Here is a 19904-nt window from a genome sequence, read left to right as displayed (position 1 = left end):
ATAACTTTCTCCAGCCTTAACTTAAATTTTAACATGATGTATTCTAGAATTCCATACAATATCTACAAATACAAAATACAAACACAAAATACAGATTCAAAACCACATTAAGCCTCACTGAAAGGTGAGCTTTGAATTTTATCATAAACCAAGCATGACTAAAATATTTTGTATCACAATACACTGACATAAATCAGCCTCATTTGATTCTCACAAGAAGCCTCATGGGCAGAACATCAATTACTGATAAGGAAACTACAGGTGAAAGATGTTTGGTGACTTTCCCAAGACCATCCCAGCTAAATAATGACAACTTTGTCTTCTAACAGTGCAGTATTTTCCCCACTATTGAATAATAGGGGTCCATTTTACGTCAATCAAAGCTAAGAACACCTGGACAGCATACACTGAATTTTCAAACCATTTTAAGCCAAGTTTATTCTGAACCCTGAAGTCAGTAAATCTCTTAAAATGACTATGTAATCTGTATCATCTACAACCATTAAAAACACAGTTATCCCATTTTTTTCCTGCTCTAGAATACTACACAGTTCTTGGTTTCTTTCTCTTAATTCACTCTTCCACTGATTTTCCTTCCCAACTATTTCCTCTGAAAACATCCGGAACTAGCAGTTCGCTGTAAAATTCCTCTACACATTCAACCAATTCACAAAATCTGTCTCTACCTCCTTGGCCCAATCTGAAACTTGGCTGTTTTCCCTATGGCCAGAATACTACAGTACTTCCTTTTTTGTGCTTTAAGATAACTGCCTCTCCTAACTACTGTCATATCCGAGCCACCCTACATCTATCAGCATTCGAAACTCATCAGCCTTTAAGACCCATGCCAGGTGGCTTACCGTCCTACCACCACCTTCCTTTTTGTGATACATTAAGTAGCCTCTAGGGTCACCCCTCTCTCCACCCCCAGTCACTGAACCTTTGTTTCTTGGTTCAAAGTCTTCCCCTCTACCCCAATCAAGCCATCCAGAGCCATTTCAACAATGTTAATAAAGATATATCTGATATCTTAAGATACACAATTTTTACTTCCGTTGGTCTAAAAAACCATCAATGTTTTTACTTCAAACTCTCCATTCACATCCTAGACACCTAAGAACTATTCCATCTTTGAAATCATTAAATTTCCATACTACCTGGTATGATCTCTGTCCATTTAGTACAGAATGTCTTACACTCACACTTTGCCTTTTGAGCCTCATCAAGAACTTTAGTCCTCTAACGTCTTTATCTTGCATTCATTTCTTTACCAATTCTTACAGTATCATTACAATTTATCATACAAACTACAACACTTACAGGGTGAAAGAGGGTGCTATTAATAATTATGCTAGAAAAGTCTGTCCTAAATCCTATTATACATCCTTTCAATCTCTTGCCAGGACTCTCAACTGCTTTGTGTTGACGATGGCTTCAACTACTAATAGAAGGTTATTCTGGAATTTCTGCACAAGCAGCAGAAAAGTGGAGTTAAAGTCATCCTAGTTATTTTTTCTCTCTTCCATTTTACTCTGGGATTCATCAATTCCAGCTGTAATTTATGAAATGACTAAATATCAGAAACATTTTATAAACCGAATAGTTCTAAAAGGATTTCTAAAATAACATCTTTAAAAAAAAAACCTTGCCAGAGCTTAATATAACTGAAGAATAATCTGCTATTGTATGCAGTGTGGGGAAAGGTGTGAAATGGCTGGTTCTGAATGACCAGGAAGTGATATCATAGCATACAAATCTAAGATACATGGGTGGATATGATGACATGGATTATTAAGACAGATAACTGTAGTGAAAATACACCTGTTTTGCTGTTAATGCGTGAGTTGTCATAAAGTTGGCAACAACTCTTTCAAAGTACAAAATATTTGTCTCTAATGTGTCTTCTGAAATCAAGATACCTAAATTATGAAATAATGGTGTTTCATAAAAAAAGTTAGGCTTGTGGATATTTTAGGTAAATGATTTCCTATCATATCGCCCAGAATAACCCTGTCTAGTCCAGTTAATCACACTCTTCTCAGTTAAAATATAGGATCTTAGTAAAAATACAGATTAATATTTGTCAGACCTACTTAAAACGGACAGGAAGAAAAGACCTAAGCGCAATCAAGTTTAATGTCATAAGACAACAGAGTTCACAAGGAGAAGCCAGCAAGAAACACACCAAGGCACGTATCTCTGAGTGAAGAGTGAAAGTTGGAGTTTTAATAGAGGATATGTAGCTTTTAACTTTCTTGAAAATGTGTGTTCACATAGTCCAGAATTTCTGCAGCCAGTTAGGAAACATTCATATCCTAGCCCAATGATGCTGCAAACAACAAAACATCTATATACACTTTCTAAGACTGTGCATGTCAGATTAGTCTTTGTCTTGTTTCAAGCAATTCAGAACCCTCAAAGGACTATAACTACTGAAAAGGAGTTCCTGGCACAGATCAAAACCTACATTTTTGTTCCTTCTAGTAAACAGTAAATTCACATTTCTAATATCTGCTTACAGGGCTGCAGGAGGAAAATCAAACAATTATATGAAGTCATACTGCTACAAATTTAGTCTTCAATGCCATTAACAATCCTTTTAAATGTCCCAGATCAGTTTTCTCTCTGCACTTATTTTTTTAAATCAATTCCAAATTTTTTTACCACTCTCCTCATTTCTGTTCATGCTTATCAAAAATTCTAGCATTGATTCCAGGTTAAGAAATCCTGTACTAGATCAAAAGTCCTCACCGGGAGGAAAATCCTTTTTGTCTTCCCATCTCAAAGGCTTAGGACCAAAGCCCAGGAAATGATAAGGAATTATATCAACATATATATATAGTTTTCTTCAGCAGTTTGGACATAAATCATGAAAAAAAATTTTTGAAGGGTTCTGCTTTATACATGATTAAAGTTAGTGTACAGGGTAAGAAACTGCACAAGCACACTCAATCCAAATTTACTGAGGTGGACAAAAGAAGAAATTCTAAAAAGGTCTCATACTTCAATATGTCTTTATTCATATAATGTTTTCTGTATTTCAATTCTTACTGAAGCTATAAGTAAGGAATTTTGACCAGAAGCATTAAAATAAGTTAGGTACTCTCTGTGAAAATAAAGTTAGTAGAAAGCACCATATTCCATATATTCAAATATCTATAAACAATTTATAAGTACAAATAAATATGTAAAATAAAGGCTATTTTTCCTTGAAATGACTTCATAAAGTAAACCCATTATATACATAATCTTTTATAAATATTTCACTATCATAATCACAAATACAGCAACAGTCATATCTCTATTTACTTGATATGTCCTAGACCATCTATATAAAATGTGATATACCTGTGGATGATACCTTTGGAAGGTTAGGGGATATCATGAAGAAGACTAATAATATCTGAAACACCTAAGTTAAAGCCACAAGCTTGACATCAGCAACAACATAAAAAATAACAGCAATGTGTTTACTGAAGCTAAATACATGAAAAATAGTAGGTATCTTTGGATGTAACTGAATAGACGCTGTGAAAATTCCTAGAGTCCCTAACTTCAACTTAGGACTTTAGTTCTAAATAACTTATAAGGAGTTAATGCTCTTATCTTAGCACTAATCAGCAGCTTTTATAATCTCTGTATTGAAGAAATTAAACATAATCAAAATATTTACTGTATACCTTCCCTCTAATTTCTAAAAGTAACCAGAGTATGACAATTATGTGTTCTCCCTTTCACAGTGTATACCAAACTGGGTAACAACTACCCAGCCATTGACTCCATTACCTGGCTCACTGTAGTACTGGTAAGTTTCCATCAATGGAATGTAAACAGGGGGACCAAAAGCGTCTAAGAAGTAGGTAGTGCTCTATTCTCTCTCCCCTTCCAGCCACTGAATGCAAACAACATTGAGGCTCTAAGGGAAAGAAGAGGAGCCAGAAAATGGAAGGAGCATGGATCCTTAAGTCACCATATGAAGGAAAGACACCTACCACTAATTCTTATATTACATATATACGAATGGTTACATATATGAGAAATTAATGTCTATCACGATATGCCACCAATATCTGAGGTTTATTTTTTACAGTATGTATATTACTCTATGTAGATGCTAGAATTGTTGGGGACAGGTTAAAACATCCACAAATTTCAGAGAGTCATTCTAACTAAACAAAAAATCAAAAACTCACTCTTAAGTAAATATTAAGCTATCATTTGAGGATTTTCAAATACCTATGAAATGAAAAAAGCAATTTATATCTTCTGCCCTAAAACATTCTGTATATTTTACATATTACTTTTCATTCTAGGAAAATGGGGGATATCAGGACTAAAGCACTTTAAAAAATTAGCTTACAGTTAATCACACATGTTATTAGGTTGTTATTAGGTTAAAGCAAGAGTTAAAGATAGACTCAGGGAAGAATCAGAAACTTAACATTTTAATGTTAACGTCTTTTCTCACAAAAATACTGACATTGCTCAACAAACAGCAAAACAAGACCCTCTTCACTTGCTCATTTTTCTACTGGGGTTGGTAAACAGTAAATAAATGTAAATGTACATCTATCTTTGAGAAACAGTAAACAACTTAATAATTCAAATACTACGTAACTAAACACAAAAACTGCAAGAAATACAGTTTATGTTTAGAACTTTCTTACAACTGTTCTCAAAAACCTAAGAATTTTAAGGCACTAAACTGATTATGAAATAGTCTGGACCAGTTCCACATGTCAGTTTAAGAGATGCAAAAGATGACGAGATGTGACCATGAAGCTTAAACAATGAAGGAGTTCAAAGGTAATCCACCTGAATCTCTAAAAGGGATCAACAATGATTATTTTATAAAAATATAATCATTTGTGGGGAAAACCTTGGGCTATAAAATCTGAACATTTCTGAAGTTCAAATTAAGATACTGTGATTCTCGGGGATGGGGAAGGGTAAGCTGGGACGAAGTGAGAGAGTGGCATTGACATACACTACCAAATGTAAAATAGCTAGCTAGTGGGAAGCAGCCTCATAGCCGAGATGCAAGAGGGAGGAGATATGGGGATATATGTATATGTATAGCTGATTCACTTTGTTATACAGCAGAAACTAACACAACATTGTAAAGCAATTATACCCCAATAAAGACGTTTAAAAAAAAAAAAAAGATACTGTGATTCTAAGATACAGGGCCCTGGTGTGATAATACCTTGACTAATGTAACTATTTCATTTATCCAATTAGTATTTCTGAAGTTCTATTTATTTCACCTTCATCTTATGTATAACCTCCCACAGGATCCAAAAAAAAAAAAAGTTAAGGTTTTTTTTTTTAATTGGCGTAATTCTGACAAATTCAAACTCTCTCTTGCTTTATGTCTCCCTCATATTTTACTAAATTTCACTGTTTGTAATATTAAGAAAGTCACAAAAATTACCAATGACAAAGTATATACAAACATTTTTACATAATAAAACATTACTAATATCAACTATAATAGAGGTGAGCTGAAGAACAAACCCCAAAAGTATCTGGACAGTCTCTTCTCAAACAAATAAAAATGTGTTTAGGCAACTAAAATAAGATTAGCTTTTAAGTGAGAAGCATATGTGTTCATGGTGTAACAGTGATACGGCCATTGTGCAAGCCCAAATAAAGCCAAATTTTCTTCTCATCGATAAGCAGTAGATAAACTAGTAGATAGCTCAGGATGAAGATGCTACTCTTTCCTTTATAATGAGATAGAACTATTCCTCACCTAAAGTCATTTAAGCCTTCAAAAGGTATTCCACCACTTTTAAATGATCCCAGGATGTCATTTTAACCTTTTATTTTAAACATAATCAAAGATGACATTCTTGTGTCTGCATTTACAGAATGAGATTTCTTGTCCATGGACCAAGAGGAAGAAGGAATAATAATAGAAACAGCTCTTCAAGAGAGGTTGGGAGATAAAGTCAGAAAGAAAGGTAGCCCTAGGACAAGAATTGTTAGGATGGAGGGAGGAGGGAGAGCAGAAGGGGATGGTGGTGGAGAAAGTATCTGTCTTGAGTCAAGAATTAAGTTTCACGCTGAAGTGGTCCTGGACACTGTCCTCTGACCCTCCCCACTATAGACCTATGCTGGGTTGTATATTCAATTCCCCCAGTCCTTCATTCCTGCCTTCTTGTACTTCCCCATCAGGTGGAAACCTGATGGTGATCACCAGGATTGCAATGCCAACAACAATGGCCACCAGGACCACCACAATGACAATACTGGAGCTAGCTGTCAAAGCTTCATGGGGGTTGGGGTGGATTTCTTATCCATGTAGAGATTACCAGCAGGAGACTTCCACAGAAGAGCACACTGAGACTGCTACAGCCACAGAAGAGTAATTCAACCCTACCCTCCTCTCAATATAGGTAGAGCTAGCAATGTCCATCTCATCCAGTGTCCATCTCATCTAGGGTCTTCTAAGAGGTGTTCTGTTACTGCTTAATATAGATGGTGGACTGCTTGTAGTGCTGGCATGTACCTGGAATGGAGCCAGCAGCAGTCACAAAAGAGGCACTGCAACTCAGCTTCCCAATCTGAGTTTAAAAGGCACAGGCATCCTGGCAGTGATGCTTTTGCAACAAGGGTGTTGTGTTGAAGACTCAGGTCTTCTTTTTCCAAATCATGGATGCCATGATGGATGCCCATGAGGTTCACCCACCAGCACTATGACATCTATGCTGCACTGGTGGGCCTTCAAACACATTTCTATCACATTTGGGGCTCTGTAAGCAATCAACATCCACAAAGGTATGCTTGCTAGGCTTCACCAGGCTTTGCCCACTTTTGTGGCCATTCGTGCATGGCTTTATCTGCAGGAACTAAGAAGTCTAAAATGAAGCAGTTCGCCTCAAGAGCCCAGTGCCTGGCACCAGCAGCACTCCCACCCTTAAAACATCAACTTATTCATGGGGCATGTGATGTGCAATATGGCTGGCTGTTATCATTAGTAGGAACATTAGGCCCAGACTTCCCACAAGGGTCAAGACAGAGGAATGAGAAATAGGATAGAAAGATATTCATAGGGCTTAAAACAGAACCCAATGTCTGCTGCCTGGGGTAGAGACTGCAATTGTGCTGCCCTGGCAGCTTCTTCCTTTTTGTTATGTAATATTCGTTTCTGATAAACATCAAAATGTACAGTTGCTAAAGTTATGATTATGTATACCTTAATGATTATTAAAGTATTAAAGTATTAACAATTTCAATCCTTTGACAGTCTACCTGCTGCCATGGAAAAGATCATCTATCTAAGATCTTTTACGTATGAGAGAAATAAACTATCTTGTTTAAACTACTGTTACTTTCAGTTTTCCACACTTACCTTCAGCTAAACTTAATCTAAATGTTTTTACGTTAAATTTAAATTTTTTATTATGATGTTGTTAAAAATCTGAATAAATGTTTTAATATTTTTTTCATGATTTTAAGTCCTGTACCCAATATCCTGCACTGTAGTGGTTGCAGCTATAAGCACATATTTCTTGTATTACACTCATATATTGATTCTATTCAAGTACTTATATTTGCTTAGTTCTATAAGGTTTTACTCGTCATTGTAGTATTTCCTTCCTTCAATATTTCTTGACGATCTTTGTTATAAAGTTTCATTTCAGTCAATAGTACATTTGTTCTCCCCTCTAACGTTTAAGTACCATTTCTTCTATAATTAAACTTCTTAAGACATTCTTCAGCCATTTTAATATTTCATGAAACTTTTAAGCTTTTCAATGAACATTCAGAAATTCAAAACTTATTACAAACACATTTATCCATTCTATTAATAGCTCAGAAAAGCATTCAATTCTCATACAGTCACTAAATAAACTGTCAGTTCAAACACAAGTTAACAGGTGAGATTTTAATAAACTCACCAGTGCTTTTTCACTGTCCTTGGTGTCGACATAGAGTAATTAAAATTCACCTACACAAATCTTAGGGGAGAACTCCTCTGCATTTGATACCTTGAGATTTGGCATCTAACCCATTTGTAAGTTGGGAACTAGAAGAAATGAATGTCCTATAAAAGTTCATACTTTTCTTTGACATCAGAACAAAGTTTCCTCCCTAAAAGAGAGAGAATGACTAATCACAGACTATCCCCCTAAGATACCTATGTCTTTCCCAATCATAACTTCAATGGACAAAATCAGTTTTACCCACATAGTCACCTGTCAAAAGCAAATAGGAGACCAAACTGTACTATTAAGTATACTTCATTTATAGGCTGAATCCAATTCCTCATTCACATAAGTTATTATTATCAGTACATTAAGACCAAATGGAGTTTTCTTAGCATTAATCAACAGTTTGTAATAGTATATTAACAGATCATTTGATTAGTATGGAGAATTTCCTTTCCCTTCTATGATTAGAAAGTCTATGAAGGGAAGGGTCAGGCAAGTTTAGTTCATATTGTATCTCTTGTACCTAACCCAGTGCCTGAAACAAGAGCTCTCAATGAATTTTTGTTGAATGAAGGAAATGTAGTCCAACATTTTTAGTTGAAGTCTGGAGGTACAAAATGCAAATGCCAATGGATTGTAGAAATTCACTTAAATGCTAACTCATAACTACTAAAGCAACAAATACCAGATTAATAGCTTGAATGTTCCAAAATTCAACATATAGTCAGTGTCATGCACCTAAAAGTCAAAATGTCCAAACCAAACTATTCCCATACCCATCTACTAACACCTATACTCCTAAAAATTTCCTTTCAGTAAATATCCCCAAGTCAAACAACTAGGAATTACCTTAGATTCTGTCCTCTTTCTCATCCTTCAGAAGCATCCTACAGCCTTAATATTTATAGAATCGGTCACTTCCTCTTCCTTTTCACCCTCACTGACACTATAAATGCAAACTCTCATTACTTCCCAATTGGATCACTGGAGGGGGAGGAAAAAAAAAAAAAAAGCCTCCTAATTGGTCTTTCTTCCAGCCCTACACACCCCAAATCATCACCTGTATTGCTTCCAGAAAGGTATTTCTAAAATGCTAAATATGATGTTATTTTCTTTCTAAAATGCCATCAATTTCACAAAAAGTCAAAACGTTCAATGTTCAGAATCTAGCTTCTCTCAGCTCTATTTTTACTGGTCATCTATGCCCTCTTTGTAGGGGTAGAGATTTCAGTTTTGCATGCCCTGTTTCTGCTATAAGAAGTGCCCTCTGCTACTGCCTAGCTAACTCCTACTCATCTTTCAAGTCTCAGGTCAAGTTTTAGCTATACAGGCAAACCTTCCACAACCCTGTCCTCTAGACGTGCCCAAGTGAATTTTCAGAGTTTTCAACCCACTCAGTATATCTGTTTTATTAAAGTATTCTGTAACACCTGTTTCCCATGAGGGCAAAACTGTGGTTGTTTTTCTGTACATTCAGAAACTATCTAGCACAGCATCTGATTACAGGAGGTGTGTAACAAGTATCTATTAAGCTAGTAAAACTGATTCTTCACAATTCTGATAAGGAGAAAAGACTTAAAAGAGAAAATGGTCATAAATAGTTGTAGGAATCAAAGGTTTCTGGAATGCTGGATAAATAAAAGAAGCCAGGTTCTTTAACACAAATCTTATCAAAGCCTTCACATTTCATACCTCTCCAAAGGGGAAGGGATACAGTCATTTTCCAAATATATGGACATTATAAGCCCTCCTTTTGGGGGGCATTTCAGAAATGCTATCCATTTTTATTTCAAATAATAAAATAAACAAGATAGACAAGAAGGTATCCAGCTTCAACAACATTTAATACTTTACAGCCGTATTTGTTTCTTTCTGCTTCTTTTTCAGTAACTGCTGTAGTACCCCACATACACCCATCTGATCCCATTCTCCTTCTCCTATCTCCTCAGTAAGTAACCAATAACATAAACTTGATGTTAAATAAACTTAGATATGTGTTTATATAAGCAGTACAATATATTATGTATCATTCTGTAGCTTGCTTTGTCCCTTAAAATGCATTTCTGAAATTTATCTATAATGGTACCTAGAGCTCTAGCTCACTCATTTGAAGTGTTTGAATATACCACATTTTATTTATCAATTGTCCTGTTCATAGACTTTTTTTATTTCCTTTTTTTTCTTTTTGCTTTTACAAAGTAGCAATAAAAATTTCTGTATTTGCCTCATTTATAAAAATACACAAAAATTTCTCTAAAGGTTACATCTAGGAATTGAATTCCCTTTCTTCAAAGTATCTCAGTTAAAAAAAGAGAGACATAAAAAAGAGAAAAAGGTGTTGCCCACAGTGTAGGCACTCATTAAATATTTGCTAAATGAATGAAAAATGAATAGGTCGTTCAACTTCTCTTAATACTGTCAAATTTTTCTCCAAAGGGGTTACACAGATTTGTACTCCCACTAGTTGTTACTCTACATCCTTACTGACTCTATCTTCCAGACATTTTTATGTCACTCAATATGAAGAGTATGAAACAGAATTTTATTCTTTTCCACTCAAAATTTTATTCATTTTTCCTTACTATTTTCTTACATGGGCTATTGTTTCCTCTAACATGTTCAGAATGCTGATTTTCTTTTTTTTTTAGTGTTAATTTTCTCTCTAGTAGTTTTGCTGATCACTCATTAGTTCTAATACTCTAGTTTATGTTGAAATTCCTACATAGACAATTGTATATGCTGCAAATACGGAAAATTTTGTATTTTCCTTTTCAATTGTTATACTCTAGTGCTTATTCCTGGGAATTCATCTAAATTTCCCTTTTTAAAATGCCGTGATGTGAGGGACTTCCCTGGTGGCGTAGTGGTTAAGAATCCGCCTGCCAATGCAGGGGACGGTCTGGGAGGATCCCACATGCCGCGGAGCAACTAAGCCTGTGCACCACAACTACTGAACCTGCGCTCTAGAGCCCGCAAGCCACAACTATGGAGCCCGAGTGCCACAACTACTGAAGCTCATGTGCCTAGAGCCCATGCTCCACAACAAAGAGAAACCACCACAATGAGAAGCCCGCGCACTGCAACGAAGAGTAGGCCTCGCTTGCCGCAACTAGAGAAACCCCACACGTAGCAACGAAGACCCAATGCAGCCAAAAATAAAAAATAAAAAAAAAAAAGTGCCGTGATGTCAGCTATAAGGTTTTTGTGTGATAACTTTACCAAGCTAAGGAATTTCCCTCTTGTTCGTTTATTCATGAAGAGTTATTGTTCATTATGAATATCAGCTATATTTTATCAAATGATTTTTCCAAACATTCTATATCAATTTCCCCCCAGGATTATCTGCTATATAACAGTAAAATATTTTCTAACATTAAGCCACCCTTGCATTCCTAAGATAAAACCTCTAAGTCTTAAAAATGTACTGAACTGAAATTGCCAATATTTTGAATTAGTTGACCTTTTCTACCATTTCTTTTTCTATTTAATTTCCATTTCTACTTTTATTATTCCTTTCTTCCTAATTATTTTAGTTTTCCTATTTTTCTTTCTCTAAGTTTGTACTACTTTTGCTAATAGTAATACTTTTAAGACTGTATATTTATTCAAGTAGTGCTTTAGCTGGCCTCAATTTTTCACTAACATTACTTTCACTAACATTCACATTTCAACTCTGTTTATTTCCTCTTTACCACATGAATTATTTAAAAGTGACTTTCCAGACTTTTGAGTATAATGTAATGTAGAAGGGGAATTTATTTTGTGTATTTCAACCTTATTGCATTGTAGTCAGAGAAAAGGGTCAAGCATTCTTTAATGAAATATTTCAAGACTTTCTTTCAATCCTCAATATTTTACAGTTATACTATACAGACATACCTTAGACATATTGCAGGTTTGGTTTCAGACCACTGCAATAGAGCAAACATCGCAATACAGAGAGTCACGTGAATTTTTGGTTTCTCAGTGCATATAAAAGTTATGTTTACACTATACTATAGTCTATTAAGTGTGCAATAACATTATGCCTAAAAAAACACTGTACATACCTTAATTAAAAAATAATGCTGTTGGAAAAATGGTGCTGATAGACTTGTTTGTCGAAGGGTTGCCACAAACCTTCAATTTGTAAAAAATGCAGTATCTGCGAAGCGCAGGAAAAAACAAAAAACAAAAAAACACAAGGAATGCCTGTACTATTACTAGCTGCGTAATGATTTTCACTTATCTTGTTGACTCCTGAGAACAAACTCTAGATCCGAGGAAATGTGACTGTAAATTTCTACAAAACTACCTCTTCAAAAACTATGTCTCTTTTATTCCCTCAGAATTCTTCCCCTGCATATTTTGGAACCCTTTCAATCCACATCAAAGTCACTCAACTGCTCTTTCATATTTACTTTTTTATTTCTCTGGGCTACATTCTAAATGAATGCCTAATGAATGCCAATTCTTCAATTCTCCCTTTGATGGCATCTAATATAGCTTTTTATCTTCAGTAAAACCAATTTACTAAGTTTATTTCCTTTTTGGTATTAGAATTTCTTCTTTCATCTCTCTAGAATCTTAAATATACTTACTTCTTTTATTATTCATCCCTCCCCAGCCAATGTTTTTGTGATTATCTCTGCTCATTCTACTCACTCCACTGTACAACTAGATCATATAGTGGGCTTAGAAAGAACTTCCTGGTCTAAGATGATACAGGGGATTTTTACAGACCCAGTCTCCAACCAAGAAAGTAGTCATTTTAATTCAGGACCTGATTATAAGGACTATGTCTGTCCTCTCCCTTCCTTCAGCCCATGATTTCCTAAAAGTGGGGTTTTAGTATAAGTTTTTATCCAAACTCGGACCCTCTTGAGTATTAAAGGAGTCTCTACTAATAACTACATGGATGATAAGCATAAACAAGAGTCTCAAGGGTAACCTGAGATATACAATCCCCCTAAACATAAGCCTTAGCCTATGCAGCAGTTCTCAGCGGCTTTCTTCAGTCTCCTTTACAAGTATGGAGTCTCGTGTTAGGCCCTGGCTTCATGTATTTTAAGCCTAACTCTATTCCTCTACCCTTCATGAAGCACCTTTCATCTTTTTAACACACAAGAGCCAAATTCTTGGCTACAAGTGCCTGCTTCTGCTACCTTAAGCCCAATCCTGATCACCAGGTAGTTTTTCTTCTATATAAACCACAGAAACATTTAGTTTCTAAACTCATTAATATCTACCCTCTTTTTAATATTTTATCTTTCATTACTTTATGTTTGAAGTGAAGGGGTAATAAACACTTAAATTAGTGTGCCAGCTTCAATAAAAGACCTGCATCACAGTTTTTTAAACATGCATTCCTTTTGCTCAGCAACCACTTTCAGGAATTTATGTTACAAAGGATTCCCACGTGCACATCTCAGAGGGATATATAAGGATATTCAAAGAAGTACTATTTTTAATAGAACTACTCTTAAATAGTTATCTTAAATATACTTATTCTTCTTTAACAATAAAGCAGCCCAAATGAAAACTGGTTAAATAAATCACGGCCCAGCCACGTTAAGGAATGATATATAATTATTAAAATTTATAAGGTTAATTCATGGGAAAAAATGCCCACAATAGAATGCTGAGTAAAAATAAATTACAGAAGTTTGTAGATTAATTTGAATATAGCTAGGAAAGAAAAACATAAAAGAATAATAAAAAATTACAGCAAAGTAGAAAATGCTTAGAGTCAACTTCAATAGAAGAATAGTGAGAAAAAGTTGAAAAAGTGACTTAAAACCAAATTATGCAAGTAGCAGTAGGCTCTGACTACTAATCTTTACCTTTCATAAAACATGAATCCCAAAGACTTTAAGCAGAGAGTAAAGTATGGAAACAGCAACAGGGAAGAGTAATGTGGATGAAGAATACAGAAGATACTGGGCAAAAAAGAAAAAACGTACACTACTCACTAGTGTGTGTCAAATACAGATGACTAGATTTTGTTCATATTAAATATTGAAGATTTTGTTCCTATTAAGTAAAAGTTGGAAAAATAAAGTTTTGCATGAAAAAAGAAAAGCAGAATACTGAAATGCAATTTTTAAATTTAATTTCCTTCATCTTTCTGCTTGTGTTTCCATGTAAGGGTGGGAGGCAATAAACAGATCTCAAAAATAGTATTTCTGTAGCTTGTTAACAATTTTTCTATTACAGTATAATAAAGAAACTGTCAAGCTTAAGGGCTAAAAGTCACGTAATATATTTTAAAATTATACTTATGTAATCTAAAGTTGTCCATTGCTTTGGGTAACTGGGAATTCAGTATTTCTTTTACTATTTAGCATCATCCCACCACTCCACCTCCCTCCCTTCCCATACAAATTCCAGGATTCTTGAACACATCAATCTGTAACATACATAAAAAGCAGTGAACACTAAACTCCCTTAAGGAATTCAAAGGGAAATACAGGTTAAAAAATAGAAGGTATACTAATGAAAACTTGCCTGCTTTTAGGTCTAAAAATAAATCTGTTTCATCAATTACCTAAATTTAAAACTTAAACTGAAAATGAAGTATCAAAAATGAGCAGATATCAAATTAAAAGATTTAACATATAATCATCAGTAATCAAAAAAACGCAAATTAAAATAATGAATTACCATCTTTGCCTATGTTGTCAAATAATTCTTAAATATAAAATATCCAATTGCTAGCTACACTTCTGGTGAAAGATAAACTAGTACAACTTTTTGGAGAGTACAATGGTATTTATTACCACACAGTTAAGAAATATTCTTTAATGAAATAATTTTACCTCTGGTACTTTAAAATGAAAAAAAGATGTGGGGAAGTAAATACAAATGATAGGTTTTAAAATAGTGGAAAAAAATGTAAAGACACACATAATCTTGGTTTATCCTTGTAATGAATTAGTAAGAAGCCAATGAAGATATGCTCTTCTAAACTATTTAATGATATTTGTTGAGTCAATGAGGAGAGAGAAAAGAGAGTAAGAAGGTTATAACAGATCTCTCTCTCTCTCTCTCACACACACACACACACACACACACACAAATAACCATAAAATATTAACTGTGGTTATTCCTAATTCACTCTTAGGAATGTTTTTTATACCTTTTCTTCTTTCAAATATTCTTCAATACACATATGTTACTTATATTAACTCAAAATTTTAAAAAAATACATATTATTAAGGTAATAAAAATTCTTAGGCAGCTCCTGTTACATGCAAGTTACTTTATTCAGCACAATGTAATCTAAAGTTTGTAATCTTAAACTCACTATTAAACAAAATGCCTTTCCTGACACTTTTTACAAAACAAAGAAAAACCTTTAAGTTAATAAACTTCTTGATTACACAATCAACAAGAGTATATAAAATGTCAATATATACACGAATAGGTTCCACGTTATTGACTGTATTACTTTATTAATAAGATAAAAACACTTAAAATTTACCTGCATTGCACTTTTCCCCAGTTTCACCACTTCAAATAATGTGACAGGCTCCCCTTCACCATTCTGTTGAGGATGCCCATTAGCTCTTCCACGGCCTGTTCCTCTAACTCCAGCTTCAATTCTACTCTTCTCTCCTGGAGATTTTCGAGGTTTCTTATTTGTAGACTGAATAAAAAGATGAGGAAAAGTTAAATTAAATGCAGGCATACTTTGCTTTATGCAGAATGATCTCAAATTATGTCTGATCCTGTGAAAGGGAAGTTAGCACTGTTATAGATAAGAGACATAATCCCAAAGGAAGCTTTACAATGTTTTCATTGATAAAAACAAAGTACAAACAGCAAAGTACAAGTTAATTTATACATGGCATGAAAATAAAGTTAAAAGAAAAAGATTTAATATTTTGTACAATAATGCCAATGCTGAACATTTTAACCATGCCCCAACCATGCCCCCTTCTTGACATTTTCTTCTTCCTAACTTCCTCAATATTCTATTTCCTCAGAAACCTTGTTCAATAAAACATTACTGGAAAAAGCTGCATATTCAACTTCTCCCTCGACTTAAGTGCTCAAATATTTCTTATCCAGTCATACAACAAATATATATTGAACATATTTGGAACCATTCTAGATACTAGAAATACAGCAAACATTTCTGCCTTGACAGAGTTTACATTCTTCAATTAACAACCCATCCCACGCCCCCAATTTTTAAAAAAAAGTCAACACTAGTTATCACCTTATCTGTGTCTCACCTTTAGAGTCAAGATAGAATTGCTTGCAGTCACTGTTATTATTCCCATAAATTTCATTCATATATAAACTCATCAGGGTTGCTGCTTCACCAAGCCCACCAGTAAAAGTAATGTTGCTAAACGTAATAGACATTTTTTTTTTAACTTTTGGGGGGGGTTTATTTATTTATTTATTTATGGCTGTGTTGGGTCTTCGTTTCTGTGCAAGGGCTTTCTCTAGTTGTGGCAAGTGGGGACCACTCTTCATCGCGGTGCGCGGGCCTCTCATTATCGCGGCGTCTCTTGTTGCGGAGCACAGGCTCCAGACGCGCAGGCTCAGTAATTGTGACTCACGGGCCTAGTTGCTCCGCGGCATGTGGGATCTTCCCAGACCAGGGCTCGAACCCGTGTCCCCTGCATTGGTAGGCAGATTCTCAACCACTGCGCAACCAGGGAAGCCCAATAGACATTTTTTGAAACTCTCTCAACAGGCCACGTTATCTCCCTTGTCTTTCAGATATCTTTTCCCTCCTTATACTCCTTACCTGTCAGTGTTACCTTAGGTCTCTCCTGAGCATCTTCTCAATTTTTATAGTCTCTCTTGAGTGGTTTACTTCACTCTCATAATAGCCTGCTTCAGTTATCAATTTACTGTTCCTCATCTCCAAATGTATTCTAATTTGCCCCACTCTGTAAACATTTCTCTTTTGTCATATGCTGCACTGGTAGGCTTATAGCTAGAGGGCCCTGGAGGAACACTACAAAGCATAACGTGGAGGGGCTTTTCTCCCTGCTCACAGGACCTGCTCCCTTCATTCTCTATTCCTGTATTCTTCACAGTACTCTTTCACTCCTCTTAATAGTTAACAGCCTGACAACCATTTGTGTGTGTGGATTAATATATAATGAATTTACTGCTTATTTTTAAATAAATTATTTTTAGAACAGTGTTAGATTTACAAAAAAAATGTGAAGATAGTACAAGGAATTCCCACATATATCACGTCTAATTACACCTATTATTAACACCTTACTATTTGTATGGTACATTTGTTATAATTAATGAACCAAAATTGATACATTAACAAAAGTCCATACTTAATTCAGATTTTCTTAGTTTTTGTCTAATGACCTCTTCTGTTCTAGGAGAACATCCAGGGCACCTAGACATACTCACATCATGTCTCCTTAAGCTCCTCTTGGCTCCAACAGTTCTTATACTTTCCTGGGTTTTGGTGACCTTGACAATTTTGAAGAATTTTGTACAGGGATTTTGTGCTGTACTGATATTTTATACAATGTTCTTCAACTGGGGTTTGTCTGATGTTTTTCTAATGAGTAGACTGGGATTATGGGTTTGGAGAGGAAGATGTGAGAGACGAAGTATCATTTTTGTCACCTCATATCAAGGGTATATACTAACAATATGATTTATCACTCTTAATGTTGACCTGTTAATCAGTTGGCTGAGGTGGTATTTGTCAGGTTTCTCCACTGTAAAGTTACTTTTCCTCTCCTTTCCATACTTTGGAAGAAAGTCACTATGTGCATCCCACATTTAAGGGGTGGGGAGTTATGCTCCACCTCCTTGAAGGTAGAGCATTTACGCGTACCATTTGAAATTCTTCAGTATGAGAGATCTGTCTATTCTCACTCATTCACTCAATCATTTGTACTAATGTAGACTCATCGACATTTATTTTATATTTTTGGATTATAATTCAATACTATTTTATTTTGTTGTTCAACTTGCTTCAGCTTTGGCCATTAAGATATCTTTCAGTTAGTTCCTGTGTCCATTTGACATATTCCCATCATTCTTTGTGTTTTGTTTTTTATTTTTTTAGCACTTGGTTACTTTCTGGCAGCACATCATTCTCCAGGCTCATACTGTATATTCTCTTTTTCAGTTTTAGAATCAGGGAATACTCCAAGGAGCCCTGGTTCCTTTTATTAGAGAATTTTACTAGAGATGAAGATCTGGGCACTAGGTTTGGCTCCTTGATACTAAGTGCCCTTGCTTCTAGGCCCTTAAGCAGACAAAACAAAGAAATGTATGTTCCATATATATATACATAACTATAAATGTTTCTGTATGCAATGATCTGTTATCTATATTAAGCTAAACATAAGTTGGAACTGGTATCTCCAACTCTAATCCATTACCACACGGATGCTTCTTCCCCTTGCTCATCGACAAACTCCCACTCCAACAATGAGAAATCTGGCTCTCCTCAGTATACACGTAGGGCAATATTTTAAGCCCTACCCCATGGAAAACAACTTTATGAACTAGACTGCAGTTCTTATATACACTGTGTACAATTTCTCTGACTTTAGTCTTACAGACTCATTTCCAAAGTTACCTAAGTCAGCAACTCTCTCCCTCCCCCCTTCACTGCAAGAGATTACGTTGTTACACTCTACATTCCATCCTGGTATTCCCCCTACCTTATAAATGATTTTTTAAACATCTGTATTAATAAAATTCACTCTTTTTCTGAAAAGTTTGGTGGGCTTTGACAAACGCATACTGTCATGTGTGCACAACTATGGTATCACAGAGAAAAGTTTCACTACCTTAAAAAATGCCTGTGCTTCACATCCATTCAACCCTCTCACTTGGCCTTGTCAAACACCAAATTTTTTTTTAATCACCACTACAGTTTTGTCTTTTACAGAGAGTCATATAATTGGAATCGCACAGCATATAGCGTTTTCATACTGGTATCTTTCATTTTAACAAAATGCATTTAAGATGGATCCATGTCTTTTAGTGGTTGAATAGCTCATTTCTGTTCATCTCTAAACAATATTCCACTGTATGGATGTACCATGTTTTGTCATCCATTTACCTAACAATGGACATCTTGGCCACCATTTTTGGCAGTTAGGAATAAAGCTGCATAGGCATTCACATGCAGGGTTTTGTGTGGACAAAACTTCTAAATCAGTTGTGTAAACACCTAGGATTACTGGATCATATGGTAAAACTATGTTTAGCTTTGTACAAACCTGTCAAACTGTCTTCCAAAGTGGCAATACCATTTTGCATTCTGACCAGCAATGAATGAGAGCTTCTGCTGCTTCGCATTCTTGCCAGGAAATTGGTACTGTCAGGTTTTTAAATTTCAGCCACTCTAACAGGCATATAGTGATATCTCCTTGTTGTATTAATTTGCAATTCCTGAGCGATAAATGATTAAAGACTTTTCAATAAATAGTAATTCTTCACAGTAAATTTTTCTGTTTGAATTACTGGTGAGAATTTGTCTCCTGATTAAAATCTCCATACTTGCATTACCCAATATCATGGTCTCTAGCCTCACAAAGCTAACTGAGCACTTGAAATATGGCTACTCAAAACTTAGATGAGCAATGTTTTGACTATCCACAAGGTTGTGAAGATTTAGTATGAAAAACAGCATATAAAATATCTCATTCATATATTGATTACATGATGAAATTATAACATTTTAGGTATACTAGGTTAAATAAATTATTAAAGTTAATTTCACCCACTTCTTTTAACTTACTAGAAAATATTAAATTACAGATGTAGCTCAAATCACATTTGTTAGACAATGCCATTCTATTCTAATACTATAACCACAGTAATCCTTATATTACAAATTTACTCCAACACTTATTTTCTTCTTTATTTGATCTCTAATCTCCAATGACTCTCATAACCATCAAGTTAAAGTCCAAAGTCCTCAGCACAGCAAGTAATGCTATCAATTATTACCTGTTCGGTCAGCTACCA

At 35.0% G+C, this 19904-nt stretch overlaps 1 protein-coding gene across 3 annotated transcripts in view; it reads right to left on the bottom strand.

Moving 5' to 3' along the window:
- The window catches only part of STAG1 (STAG1 cohesin complex component), a 430559-nt gene that overhangs the window by 263464 nt on the left and 147191 nt on the right, over positions 1-19904 (bottom strand). For 2 of the 3 annotated variants that reach the window (XM_061194629.1, XM_061194628.1), the window contains exon 4: positions 15403-15567. In XM_061194629.1, coding sequence (XP_061050612.1) covers positions 15403-15567 — 165 coding nt within the window. Of the gene's footprint in view, positions 1-15402; positions 15568-19904 lie in introns of those variants that run through there. The other variant, XM_061194630.1, reaches the window with a different exon arrangement.

This window comes from Eubalaena glacialis, chromosome 6 (assembly GCF_028564815.1).
Source record: "Eubalaena glacialis isolate mEubGla1 chromosome 6, mEubGla1.1.hap2.+ XY, whole genome shotgun sequence".
Lineage (NCBI taxonomy): Eukaryota > Metazoa > Chordata > Mammalia > Artiodactyla > Balaenidae > Eubalaena > Eubalaena glacialis.
The sequence above is the reverse complement of the archived record's forward strand: the minus strand, read 5'-3'. Positions and strand labels throughout refer to the sequence as shown.